Source organism: Trematomus bernacchii, unplaced genomic scaffold (genome assembly GCF_902827165.1).
Source record: "Trematomus bernacchii unplaced genomic scaffold, fTreBer1.1, whole genome shotgun sequence".
Classification (NCBI taxonomy): domain Eukaryota; kingdom Metazoa; phylum Chordata; class Actinopteri; order Perciformes; family Nototheniidae; genus Trematomus; species Trematomus bernacchii.
In genome coordinates, this window is record NW_022988089.1 from 1 (window position 1) to 14,448 (window position 14,448).

Genomic DNA, 14,448 nt, shown 5'->3' on the forward strand with positions numbered 1-14,448 from the left:
ACTACTACTACTACTACCTACTACTACCACTACTACTACTACTACCTACTACTACTACTACTACTACTACTACTACTACTACTACTACTACTACTACTACTACTACTACTACACTACTACTACTACTACTACTACTACTACTACTACTAGTAAAACATCAACTACAAGTACAACAAATACTACTACTACTAACACCACTACTACTCATACAACTATTAATACAACTACTACTACTACTAGAAAAATATCACTAGTCACCGGCTTGAGCTTCAATCTCAGGATCCATGTATTTGTGATCCTCTCCAGAATGGAAGTAGTCATCACATACAGAGCATCAAACTAGTTCCTGAACAGTGTCCTTCACATGCTGATATCCAAGAGAGGGAGTTACACAGGTCACAAGATGGAGGAATAGAAAGCAAGTATTCAATGTTTACTTCAGATTAGCTCCACGTCAGAAATGAGCATGCTTGTCATATGTCTATCTCCATAGAGGCTGAATCATCATGTTAATCACATAGCTATCATATGCCTCAAACAGTCCTGATGCTCTTCTAGGTAATCATACATCCTGTCATGTTCACAGCTACAGTTGGGATACCTTTGTTATCATGTGTACTCTCATATTGGAAGAGGACATTCAGGATTTTCCCAACATTATGGTATGCTGAGTCATAAAGTCTCTGACAGGGTTGACCAACAATCTTTGAGCAGATGTTTAACAGGATGGTTGACAGCAGGTGAAGCTCCCACCTGCTGTTGAGGCAGTAGTAGATGATGGGGTTGTACATGGTGGAGCTCATGGCCAGCCACATGACGCCCAGGTACACCTGCTGGATGTAGCGCTGCTCGAAGAGTTCGGGGAAGAACTCGTGGAGCAGGAAGTAGACGTGGTAGGGGAGCCAGCAGAGAGCGAAGGTACACACCACCACCATCATCATCTTCACCACCTGACAGAGGGGGGGAGTACAAATACTACGTTACTGTACTTAAGTACATTCTTCTGGTATCAGTACTTTACTCCACTACTTGTTTTTCTGACGACTTTTTACTTTGACTTCTTACATTTTGAACCCAAATACCTGTACTTTCTACTTCTTACATGTTGAACTCAAATACCTGTACTTTCTACTTCTTACATTTTGAACACAAATACCTGTACTTTCTACTTCTTACATGTTGAACACAAATACCTGTACTTTCTACTTCTTACATTTTGAACACAAATACCTGTACTTTCTACTTCTTACATGTTGAACACAATACCTGTACTTTCTACTTCTTACATGTTGAACACAAATACCTGTACTTTCTACTTCTTACATGTTTGAACCCAAATACCTGTACTTTCTACTTCTTACATTTTGAACACAAATACCTGTACTTTCTACTTCTTACATGTTGAACACAAATACCTGTACTTTCTACTTCTTACATTTTGAACCCAAATACCTGTACTTTCTACTTCTTACATGTTGAACACAAATACCTGTACTTTCTACTTCTTACATTTTAGACCCAAATACCTGTACTTTCTACTTCTTACATGTTGAACACAAATACCTGTACTTTCTACTTCTTACATGTTGAACCCAAATACCTGTACTTTCTACTTCTTACATGTTGAACACAAATACCTGTACTTTCTACTTCTTACATGTTGAACACAAATACCTGAACTTTCTACTTCTTACATGTTGAACACAAATACCTGTACTTTCTACTTCTACATTTGAACACAAATACCTGTACTTTCTACTTCTTACATGTTGAACACAAATACCTGTACTTTCTACTTCTTACATGTTGAACACAAATACCTGAACTTTCTACTTCTTCCATGTTGAACACAAATACCTGTACTTTCTACTTCTTACATGTTGAACACAAATACCTGTACTTTCTACTTCTTACATTTTGAACCCAAATACCTGTACTTTCTACTTCTTACATTTTGAACACAAATACCTGTACTTTTACTTCTTACATGTTGAACACAAATACCTGTACTTTCTACTTACTTACATGTTGAACCCAAATACCTGTACTTTCTACTTCTTACATGTTGAACACAAATACCTGTACTTTCTACTTCTTACATGTTGAACACAAATACCTGTACTTTCTACTTCTTACATTTTGAACCCAAATACCTGTACTTTCTACTTCTTACATGTTGAACACAAATACCTGTACTTTCTACTTCTTACATGTTGAACCCAAATACCTGTACTTTCTACTTCTTACATGTTGAACCCAAATACCTGTACTTTCTACTTCTTACATGTTGAACACAAATACCTGTACTTTCTACTTCTTACATGTTGAACCCAAATACCTGTACTTTCTACTTCTTACATGTTGAACACAAATACCTGTACTTTCTACTTCTTACATGTTGAACCCAAATACCTGTACTTTCTACTTCTTACATGTTGAACACAAATACCTGTACTTTCTACTTCTTACATGTTGAACCCAAATACCTGTACTTTCTACTTCTCTCATTTCCCAAACAGGCTGGTTCCTTTAGTTTGAATGTGTGTTTGGTGGCGTGATCATTATTATTTAGAGTCATTGCGTGCCTATTGATTTGAACACGATCCGTGTATCCATCATTTCCTGGTCTTCTCTAAAGAAGAGGGACCAATGGAAACGTTGTCATGTTGCCGTTGTTCAGCATGGAAACATTCATTAGCTAACAATGACATTATTGTTCTATTAATATAAAGGGAGGTCAGGTACTCTTTAAAACAGCTGCTAGTTATGGGTACTTTTTACTGAAGTACATTTCAAAGCCCTCTTTACTTTTACTTGAGTGAAGAAGTTTAGTCAGTACTTCTACTTTCACCCGAGTACTTTTAAACACGAGTATGTGTACTTCTACTTGAGTAAAGGATGTATGTACTCTTGCCCTCTCTGCCACCTGACACACACAGAAACACTGATTTAAAATAATCCTTTGTTTTCACGTGGGGATTAAATGATGCTTCACCTTGCGTTTTGCGATCAGCTGTTCTTTGTAGCGTTGGGACGAGTCTCCGGGGATCTCGCTCGCCCAGAGGGTGACGCCCACGATGGTGTACGCACATCCCATGATGCAAAGCGGCAGGAAGTAGATCAGGACTGTCACACACACGTAGTATCTGGGATTTGAGGGGGGAACATTTATTATTCATGTGATGTGTAGTGGGCCAAAATCCTATCAGTTTGTCTTATAACTCCTTATTCCAAAAAGTGTCAGACTCACAGCTTGGGTAAAAAATCCACTGGACGTTTTGATAGATTGATCTTGAACGTTTATCGCCAAAAAAACAAAATACGAAAATAATATCAACTTGTAGCTTAAACTTTAGCAGCAAATCCCATTAATCTGTTTCACTGAGACAAAGGCTGCGCTCACACTAAGTACCTCCAACTTAACACTTTAGCCCCGCCCTCAACACCTGAGCAAGGTGCACCTCTTGCTGCAATAGATAAATGACTTAAAGGTCCCCTATTATACTGTTCTTCATCAATATATGACAGGTCTCAGATATATCCAGAGCCTGTCTCTGATTGGCTGAAACCCCAAACAGATCATTGCAGCATTACCCATAATCCCCTCTGTTTCAGCCCTGTTTCCAAAGTGCTGATTCTCTGTCTGTTACTTTGGATGAAAATAAGGAGCCCCTCCCCACGCCCCTCTGAGAGAGATTTGGTTACAAAGAACTCAATGGTGCTCTAGGAGGAGATTCAGGTGATAAGGGGGGGGGGGGGGGGGGGGGGTTACCTTGGTTGCTGATTGGCTAATGGTTACACAAGACAAAACATCGTTATGACATCATAAAGTGGCCAAAATCTGATCAGCTCATTTTCAGACAGGTTTTTATATAAATGGATCAAAAAGAGAGAGAATCTTTGTTCCTGAAACTTTCAGAGTCTCTTTCCACAGAGGGGACACATGGTGATGAAGAAGAGACATGAAGAAGAGGGGACACATGTTGATGAAGAAGAGACATGAAGAAGAGGGGACACATGTTGATGAAGAAGAGACATGAAGAAGAGGGGACACATGTTGATGAAGAAGAGACATGAAGAAGAGGGGACACATGTTGATGAAGAAGAGACATGAAGAAGAGGGGACACATGCTGATGTAGAAGAGACATGAAGAAGAGGGGACACATGCTGATGAAGAAGAGACATGAAGAAGAGGGGACACATGCTGATGAAGAAGAGACATGAAGAAGAGGGGACACATGTTGATGTGGAAGAGACATGAAGAAGAGGGGACACATGTTGATGAAGAAGAGACATGAAGAAGAGGGGACACATGTTGATGAAGAAGAGACATGAAGAAGAGGGGACACATGTTGATGAAGAAGAGACATGAAGAAGAGGGGACACATGTTGATGTAGAAGAGACGTGAAGAAGAGGGGACACATGTTGATGTAGAAGAGACGTGATGAAGAGGGGACACATGTTGATGTAGAAGAGACATGAAGAAGAGGGGACACATGTTGATGTAGAAGAGACATGAAGAAGAGGGGACACATGTTGATGAAGAAGAGACATGAAGAAGAGGGGACACATGTTGATGTAGAAGAGACATGAAGAAGAGGGGACACATGTTGATGTAGAAGAGACATGAAGAAGAGGTGACACATGTTGATGTAGAAGAGACATGAAGAAGAGGGGACACATGTTGATGTAGAAGAGACATGAAGAAGAGGGGACACATGTTGATGTAGAAGAGACATGAAGAAGAGGGGACACATGTTGATGTAGAAGAGACATGAAGAAGAGGGGACACATGTTGAAGTAGAAGAGACATGAAGAAGAGGGGACACATGTTGATGTAGAAGAGACATGAGGAAGTGTATCCTGCATAATAGGTGACCTTTAAATGCGGCTCCTATAAGATGTGATTTTCACCGTGGAGCAGCTGTCAGTCACCCTGCACGGTGCACAGCTCCTTTGCACCTCAGGTACTCACAGCTTCCTGAAGTCCAGGCTGCTGTACTCGGGCCAGTCGATGTAGCAGACGGTGCGTCCGGGCAGCGCGGCGATGGAGGAGAAGTGGTACTGAGGGAAGGCCAGCAGCAGAGCCAGGGTCCAGATCACCAGGACCACCATCCGGGTCTCTGTGGAGCTGAGCCTCTGCTGCAGGGGCCGGATGATCGCCATGTACCTGAGAGAGGAGAGGAGGGAGGTTAACCCAAATATTAAAACACAAATGTTCCAAAACACATGAAGAAGAAGGCGTTATAACAGAACAAATATACAAATAAAAACACAAAACATACTGTGTATGCCAACAACGTGCAAATAAACACACACACACTGACACAGACACTGACACACACACACACCTGTCCAGAGCGATGGCCGTCATGGAGTAGATGCTGGCGAAGATGGCAGCGATGGGGAAGAAGTTGTGGAAGCGGCAGTAGATCGGACCGAAGTACCACTCGTTGTGCACGGCGTACGTGAAGTTGATCACCGTGTTGAAGGCAGACATGGAGGCTTCTGCAAACGCAAGGTTCACCTGCAGGAAGGTAGTACAGATATATCTTATATTCCTGTCTCTGGAGATTTAAAACCCCTCTCTGCACGCGGAGGGAAACTCACGATGCAAAGACCTCCAATGAATGCAAACTGCAGGAGAAAAGCATTCTGTGATATTCACACTGAAGTCAAATCACGATAATATGCATCATTTTGTTCGATAATTAGTATTCATGTGTTGTGTATTTCTACTTGTACCACATGCAACCATAACCAGGGTTTCTGCAGGTTACATTATTAAGATATAAGTTAAATCAAATACTTTTTAAGACCTTTAACAGCACATGGGAGGCCATTTAAAGAACTCATAGGTAGAGAAAAGACAGGTTAACTTTTGTAGTTCAGTAAAGTTGGAACGATATTGGCAGATTCGGATTTCATGGATCAATAACTCATGAACAAAACGTTGTTCAGACACAAATTACGTCTCCTAAGTACCGTGGTAAGGTTTACAACGAACTACAATCACATTTTGATCAAAAAAAGCCAATACATGAACTTAACTTTGTTTACTAAGGCACTTGTTATACAATCAGCTCAAAGTGCTTCGGAGCGAGGTACAATTTAGAAAAATGTGATTTTGCATATTATTTTACTATATATTACTTATATAAGAGGTTAATATCCCACATGGGTAAATAATGTATTGTATTGTATATACACATAATGCATCTGAAGACATTGAAAGACTGGGATGGACATCTGGTGGTGATGTTTCATGGAAAATGTCAGGAAAATCCGATTTCAGCCTCTCAAATATTTAGATTTGGAGATAAAGATTATACAATCTATACAACAATAAATATATTCCTTTAATGTCAACCAATCTGAATGGGAACACAATTTAGAAACCCCTTAACACGTCCCTCACCAGAAAGTAGTTGGTGACGGTCCTCATGCGTTTGTGTGCCAGAATGATCCAGATGACCACCATGTTTCCCACCACGGACACCGCCACCATGCTGCAGTACAGCACCCCCCACAGAGCGATCTGCCACACCGGCTGCACGAACTGGTTCAACCCGTCGCTGCCGTTACCGGAGCTGTTATTCCCGGTGCCGTTAAACTCCGTGGTGTTGAACAGAGGGTCCATGTTTCAATTCCAGGGCTTGTTGTGAGAGTTATAAATAGATCGAGTGTCCTGTTACTGTCACGGATCACTCTTTAGGGAGAAAAAAAAAGGAGCAGCAAATGTGGAGAAAAAGCTCATCAAAAGCGCACATCTTCCGTTGGAACCGTCTTTACGCACGGCACCAAAACGCACGACGCGGCTCTCCAAGCGTTGACGTTATTCAGGGGGTTTCACACACACACACACACACACACACACACACACACACACACACACACACACACACACAGCCCCCCCTATAAACACGATTGGTCTTCTCTGGCAGATATGATCAGATATTGGAACGATCAAAACAATAAAAAGCATTTGTAATTGAGTCTGTATAATCTTAATTTCAATTTGTATAATAACTACGGTACTAACTAAAACTATATATGAAATAAATGCAGAGGAGTGACATGTACACTGTTTCCCACTGACATGTGGCAGAGATGTATGAAGGAGTGTATGGGAGTATTCAAGTGCAACATTGTACGTTAATACAGTTCCAGAATAAATGTACTACGGTACGATGGTGTTTTCGTTATGGACAAATTAGTCAAATATGAATGTTTGCCTTACAGAATCAACTGATACACACACACACACACACACACATTTGAATACTTTATTTGGTTCCACAAATTATATTACATAGACAGAGAATCAAATATATCGGGGCTAAGCAGCACAGAGCACTTAAGGGAACACATAGCACCTCCTTCTCCACACGGCTAAGCAGCACAGAACACTTAAGGGAACACATAGCACCTCCTTCTCCACACGGCTAAGCAGCACAGAACACTTAAGGGAACACATAGCACCTCCTTCTCTCACACGGCTAAGCAGCACAGAACACTTAAGGGAACACATAGCACCTCCTTCTCCACACGGCTAAGCTGCCAATAAAAGCTGAGACAGAGCAATATTTGGCCATTTGTTTGGCTTTTCTCTTTGACAATTCTCAGACCAATCATGGTGCTTTTATTTACATGGCCAAGACTTCCTAATATGAGTATACTATATCTACACTTGTACCCAAAGCTGGTTATCACATCGAGCAGTGGTTGGTATTTGATATACTTGTCCTGGAAAGCATGTACAGGTCAAAGGCACATCCTACTTCTAAGATTAGCACCTCCTTGTGGTTGGTGTCAACAAAAACAACATCAGGTGTATTTGGGGTATTATCAAAGACATCATTGGTAAAACCAAACCATTCTGGTAGCACTCTAGTGTGCTTGTATTTCTGCACTAGATGGTAAGATGTTTTGTACAGCATCAGACACAATGTCCACAATACGGTCATGATGAGCTATGTACAGGCTTTTGTATGCATTACATCCATTTGTTATGTGTGCAAGACAGATTAGTAAAATATGAATGTTTGCCTTACAGAATCAACTGATCACACACACACACACACACACACACACACACACACACACACACACACACACACACACACACACACACACACACACACACACACACACACACACACACACACACACTGATTGGTCTTCTCTGGCAGATATTATCAGATATTGGAAATAACTGTGACCCTGAACGCATCATAATATACCTTGGATGGGGATTAAGTGCTGCATCACTTTGAGTTAATCTGATCACACTGGTTTATATAATGTGATATACAGGTAAGAGTTTTTTACATGTTTTATAACACGCTATGAGGACTCTTTAAAGTAGAGACACTACATACTGATATACACCTGAACATCAGCAGGAGAGGACTCTTTAAAGTAGAGACACTACATACTGATATACACCTGAACATCAGCAGGAGAGGACTCTTTAAAGTAGAGACACTAGATACTGATATACACCTGAACATCAGCAGGAGAGGACTCTTTAAAGTAGAGACACTACATACTGATATACACCTGAACATCAGCAGGAGAGGACTCTTTAAAGTAGAGACACTACATACTGATATACACCTGAACATCAGCAGGAGAGGACTCTTTAAAGTAGAGACACTACATACTGATATACACCTGAACATCAGCAGGAGAGGACTCTTTAAAGTAACCATCCTGAATCTCCCTCTAAACGCTGCAGCCCTTCTTCTGTTGCTCTGATTGATATCTCCAAAGGTCAAGAGGTCAGTATTTCTTCCTGCCACAATAATAGAAAAGCAGACGTGTGTTTCTTCACCTGAATGGAGTTTTTTCTCCTTTGTGCCGCATCAGATCTCCGTTATTAGGATCCACTGGAGGATAAAAAGAGGAATTCAATCTTGTTTGTCACCTGCGCCCGTCAGACAGGAAGTGAAGAGGACAGGATGTGACAGAGAGCTGTTTATCTGCAGCTGCTTTCATATCAACTCAAATTAAAAAGTGAGAAGGAGAACATGTCGACACAACGGGGAGAAATCCCACAGGAGCCACTGCACATGGTCGAATAAAAGAGATGATATATTTTATTATTCAGTGAAAGAAATATGGCTCTGATTTGTCTCCTTATTATAAATGTGTTCACCATAACTTCCACAGATACATCATTCATTAATAAATGGTAAATTGACAGTGAATTCAAACATTTACAAAACGTTTGTTTGATAAAAATCATAGCAAACAAAAACTCCGGCCCCAAAAACATGGAGGCAACATTTGATCCACTGAACATTTGTCTTCGGGGGGCTTCAAGGATAACAGCAGTCTATTACACAGCAGGAGGAACAGTTTGTTTTTTACCAAACTTATGTACGATTAACCTGTTTTTTTTTTCACGAAACTGTGTCTCAGGGCTTCTTAACATTTAACAACCTATCAATGTGTCATACCCACTTAACGGGAAGAAACTCAGCTATCTGACGATACAAACCATTTTTAGCTAAACGAAACACAAGGGTAATACCAAGCCTCTGAATTAGCACTAAGCGAAAAAATGCTAACGCACTTAGCACAGAACTCACGGTAGAAATATTGTATTACTTATCGGATCTGCACAAACAAGATATCCAATGAAAGCTGAGATTCCACAGATTCTCGAGGTATCATCACTGTGCCACCAGAACTCAGGGCAGCGAAGGCAAACCCAGACAACACACAACGTAGCTTTACGGAGCCAAAACGGCCAATACGTCTTACCTTTGCTGTTGTTCTGATCAAAAGTTGTGTTCAATGGCATTAAAACGATAAACACGCTGCTGAAGGTTAATCCAATGTGTCTGTGTCACTTTGAAATTATTACTGATAACAGAGATTTCATAGTGTGTGAGAGCTACAACCCTGCTTCCGGTTTTGGGCATTCTGGCTACGCATCACTCATTCACCAATGGGTCATGTTTAGATGGATTTAGGAACTTCCCCTCGATTCTATTGGCTCTAACGGTTAAAAAGAGGTGTCAATCATCAGAATCGACCGATGGGTTCCAGAGATATGGAAAATCCCCCCAAATGACCCCAGAAGTGTTTTTTTTTTCTAAATCTCTCTAAAAAGGTCAAATGTCACTTGTTTTGCATCAATCTTGATACAGGGTACTTATTATATGTTATAGTTTGGATTCCTAAAGCTTTTAGTCTACTATCCCATCATTCAAGGGTGGTTTTCACTATAAGTAATGATTTCTTTTTGGACGGACACAATAATTTACATTTTTTTACTATGTTCAATCTGAATTTACTTTAAAATAAAACAATTCTATATTGATTCTGACTTTTCTACATCCAACTCACAGGTGTATCATTGCTTTGAGAAAAAAGATTATTAATTTACCCCTTTTAGAAGTGAAGTTATAGTCATTTGTTCTGGGCATGTCATTTTCGAGCCTGAGACCTGAACAACAGGCTTGGGGTCTAACTGGTTAATGGACCACAACTGGACAAAAGTGGCTTTAAGGGTGGGTTAGGTAAGTTTGAGAAACCGGCTCGAGATACACTTTTTGTTATATTCCATGGAATGCTCTTAACATCCCGATAGCAATGAATATCTGAAGTGCTTTGACAAAAAATACATAACAAAATGTCATCTGTGGAAGCCGTAGTACTGTAAAAAGCACGACCAATCATCTGAGCCGGCCCGGCTAAAATAACTGGATGGCCTACCTGCCTGTCAGCCTTCCATCTGGGCACAAACTTATCTCGTGCCCTCATTGGTCATGTGCGCGTTCGTGTCTGTAAGGAAGTGGCAGATTTTCTCCGGTTGTGTATTTTCAAATTCTAGCGATCTCGAGCCGATTTCTCAAACTTACCTACCCCACCTTTAAAATGTATGTAATGTTATGTATGATCAATACTAAGGCTGCAACTACTAGGGGTTTCTCCCATTAACTGTGGGGTTTCTTTTGGGTGTTTCCTTGTATGATGTGACGGTCCAAGGACAGAGGGTGTCGTATTGTCGTATTGATATTCTGTACAAACGGTAAAATCCACTGAGAGACATTTGTGATATTGGGCTATATAAATAAACATTGATTGATTGATTGATTGATTGATTGATTGAGAGCACGCCAAGCTGAAAAATCAGGGTTATTCTCCCAAATATTGATGACTGAACTCTTCCTAAGTTAAAACATGAACGTGAAATTGTTTTCTTTGCATTATTAGAAGCCTGAAAACACTGCATATTTTTTTGTTATTTTGACCAGTTAAATAAATTACAATATTTGTATTTGCGAGAAATGTTGTCAGTCATTTCTGGAATTAAAATATAATGTTCATTTTACTCAAACACATACCGAATAGTAAAACCAGAGAAAGTGGTCTCTTGATTTTTTTTCACAGCTTTAATTTAACCTAATTCACCAGCTAAGAAATAATGGCTTCAAATCTTCAAATCTTGTTGGAACAAGTAATTTATGTGTGTGTGTGTGTGTGTGTGTGTGTGTGTGTGTGTGTGTGTGTGTGTGTGTGTGTGTGTGTGTGTGTGTGTGTGTGTGTGTGTGTGTGCGTGCGTGCGTGCGTGCGTGCGTGCGTGCGTGCGTGCGTGCGTGCGTGTCAGATTGTCTCGGTCACATTCGATTATCCCGCTTGAGCCTCTTCAAACAAAGGATAGAGATTGATCTGATATGCAAATTGGTTTCTTCATGAATCGGAGCGGCAGAATGAGTTCCTGTGAGCAGCGATAAGAGAACAACACCTCGATGAACAGAGGATTAAATATCCTCCTGACAAACGGATGACTACTTCTGAACAATATGAGCAAATGCACAAAGAAATGTAGATTCAAATATATAATAAGTGGCATTATTCACACACTGTGATCACAGGAATGATTGAATAATGGAAATCTTTACTTGAGGTGATTCAGTTCTTTTAGTCATGAATCAGAATCCTTTATTAAAACCAAAAGGGAAATATAAAAGCAATCAGTCATTAGTAGTAACTCCAAAATAATTCACAAGCAGTTCGTGTTTTTCAAATAGCTTTTAACATGTTTTTATATTCATATGTTTTATTATTATTAGCTGTAGACTACATACAGTGTATAACACATCATGGTAAATGGACTATAGTGCTTTACTATACTACGACCTGCAGGTCCGCTGCAACTCTTACTACTTTTAAATCCAGGCTGAAGACTTTTCTTTTTGCCGCTGCTTTTAATTGAACTATTCACATCTTAAACTGCACTGTAACTTTTAACTTTTATCCATGTATTTTTTCTTTTAATGTTTATTTTATTATCTTTTCTTTTTAATGACTGATTTTAAATGCCATTTTTAAAATGTCTTCCATTTTTGTAAAGCACTTTGAATTGCCTTGTGTTGAAAGGTGCTATATAAATAAACTTGCCTTGCCTTGCCTTGCCTTGCCTTATGTAATGTCTATATAATATAATGTCATATTTTGTAACATGATCCTGTAACTTGTGAATTTTCCCTCCAGGATCCATTCAGTCTTATTTAAAAAGAAAATGTCAAAAGATAACATCTAAACGAAGCTCTCTGTAGTAATGCTGCAGTTCTGCTGAATGTCCACAAGGGGCGTGAAGTGCATTCAGAGCAGGTTTACAGTAGAGAGGAAAGCATGGAGGACAGAAACCACGAAGTTAGTTAGTTAGTTTCGAAGCAGCTAATTGTAAAATAAAAGTTGTTTTTAGTCATTAAAGTTCATATTTAGGTTATTGAGCACCGATATAAGCTGTTTCAGGACATTGTTGAGCAGAGGATGAAGGTATGTACACTGAAGAAGGACATATCTCTTTTATTAGATTTTTGTATGATTTATATGCGAATTTTTATTTTAAATATCAGTCGTTTTTTTATTTAAAAGTGTTGATATCTTGATAAGCTTGAGAAGTACTCAAGTCTTGTACTTGAGTAAAAGTACACGTACTCAGATCTTCTACTTCAGTAAAAGTAGAAGTACTCAGATCTTTTACTTGAGTAAAAGTAGAAGTACTCAGATTGTGTACTTGAGTAAAAGTAGAAGTACTCAGATCTTGTACCTGAGTAAAAGTAGAAGTACTCAGATCTTGTACCTGAGTAAAAGTAGAAGTAGGGGAGACCAGGGATAGTTGCAACACTTTTTGGGTTTTTCCCCAATAAGTAAAAAACCATTTACAATAGGATAGCCATTTTGCTATATTATACATTATCAATATGTCAGCTACTGAAACAATGTATTTAAGATGTTTTTATGAAATAAGTACAGGTTGGAAAATGTATTTAAAAAAAAACCCTCAACTGTTACAACTGTCCTTGTGTACAGGGACAGTTGTAGCACATGCCAGGCATGGTTGTAACATGTTAATAACGGTTACCTTTTTTCACACTACATGACAAAAAATAGGGAAAGCAGTCAAATTCTAAGGCAACAAGATTTTAATGGGGTTTCACACATCCTCCAACAAACAATGAACAATTAACAGAACTTGAACAGAACTTAAAACAGAACACCAGAATTAATCAGATTCACAGTTGTGGCAGGTGTAAAAGGCACTTCCATCTGTGCAGTCCTTGTGTGCCCAGGCTTTACAGGAGCAACACTGCAGCCAGATCTCCTTGGACCTGGAGTAGCTCTCCAGGCACACAATGCAGTATTGGGCCTCATCTTCATCAGATGAGTCCTGTATCTTCTGCTTCTTGTTGGGTTTGTCTGACTCTCCAACCTCAGCCTCTTCTTATGGAACCGGTACAGGGTGACATGGCATATATCCAGGGACTTTGCCACTTCCCTGAATGATTTGCCCTCCTGAACTTAATTTGAGCCCATCTGCAGCAGAGCAAGTGGCACTCCCCTGTCTGTCTTCCTCTTTCTGACATTTGACATACTGTAAACACACACACACACACTTTAGGCCTACTGTACAGTATTTTATTCTGTTTATTTTTACAGGGACAATGCACACCAATCAACAATACAACTGTATGCTTGAATGAACAATTGATAATTCAAGCAAATGAGCCATCATTGTAAATGTGCCATGTTACAACCGTCCCAGGACCACCAGTCTTGCTTTCACCCCCTGTGAACCTGCCTGATTGCTAGCTTGACCCATATTTAGCTAGTTATATTTGTAGCTTACAAAACAGTGATTCTAATAATACTAGTTTGGATTCCTAGACATTTGAACTCAAGATAGTATCCAAAAAATACATCATATAATTTTAGTTAATATTTTACCTCAGAAACACACTTTTGCCGATATCTTACGCGAGAAATTCAAACGTGGCTCCGTTTTTTCTCATCGATCTCACCATCTAACTGCGCATGTGCAGAGTGAGTGTCATCACTCTAGCTTGTTTGTGATTGGAGATATTGAAGGTGTTACAACCAACCCGTGTTCCAACTGTCCCTGGTCTCCCCTACTCAGATGTTG

General features: G+C 39.7%; 1 protein-coding gene across 1 annotated transcript; it reads right to left on the reverse strand.

Annotated features, from left to right (window-relative positions):
* Positions 1–701: 701 nt before the first annotated feature.
* On the reverse strand, positions 702–6,642 carry LOC117474945 (substance-P receptor-like; the record flags this gene model as incomplete). The annotated part of the gene is made up of 5 exons (XM_034120980.1): positions 6,421–6,642; positions 5,354–5,529; positions 4,978–5,172; positions 2,996–3,146; positions 702–950 (listed from the first exon to the last, which is right to left on the reverse strand). Coding segments are annotated over exons 1-5 (993 nt in total), but the record flags the coding sequence as incomplete, so codon positions are not given.
* Between the last annotated feature and the right edge of the window lie 7,806 nt (positions 6,643–14,448).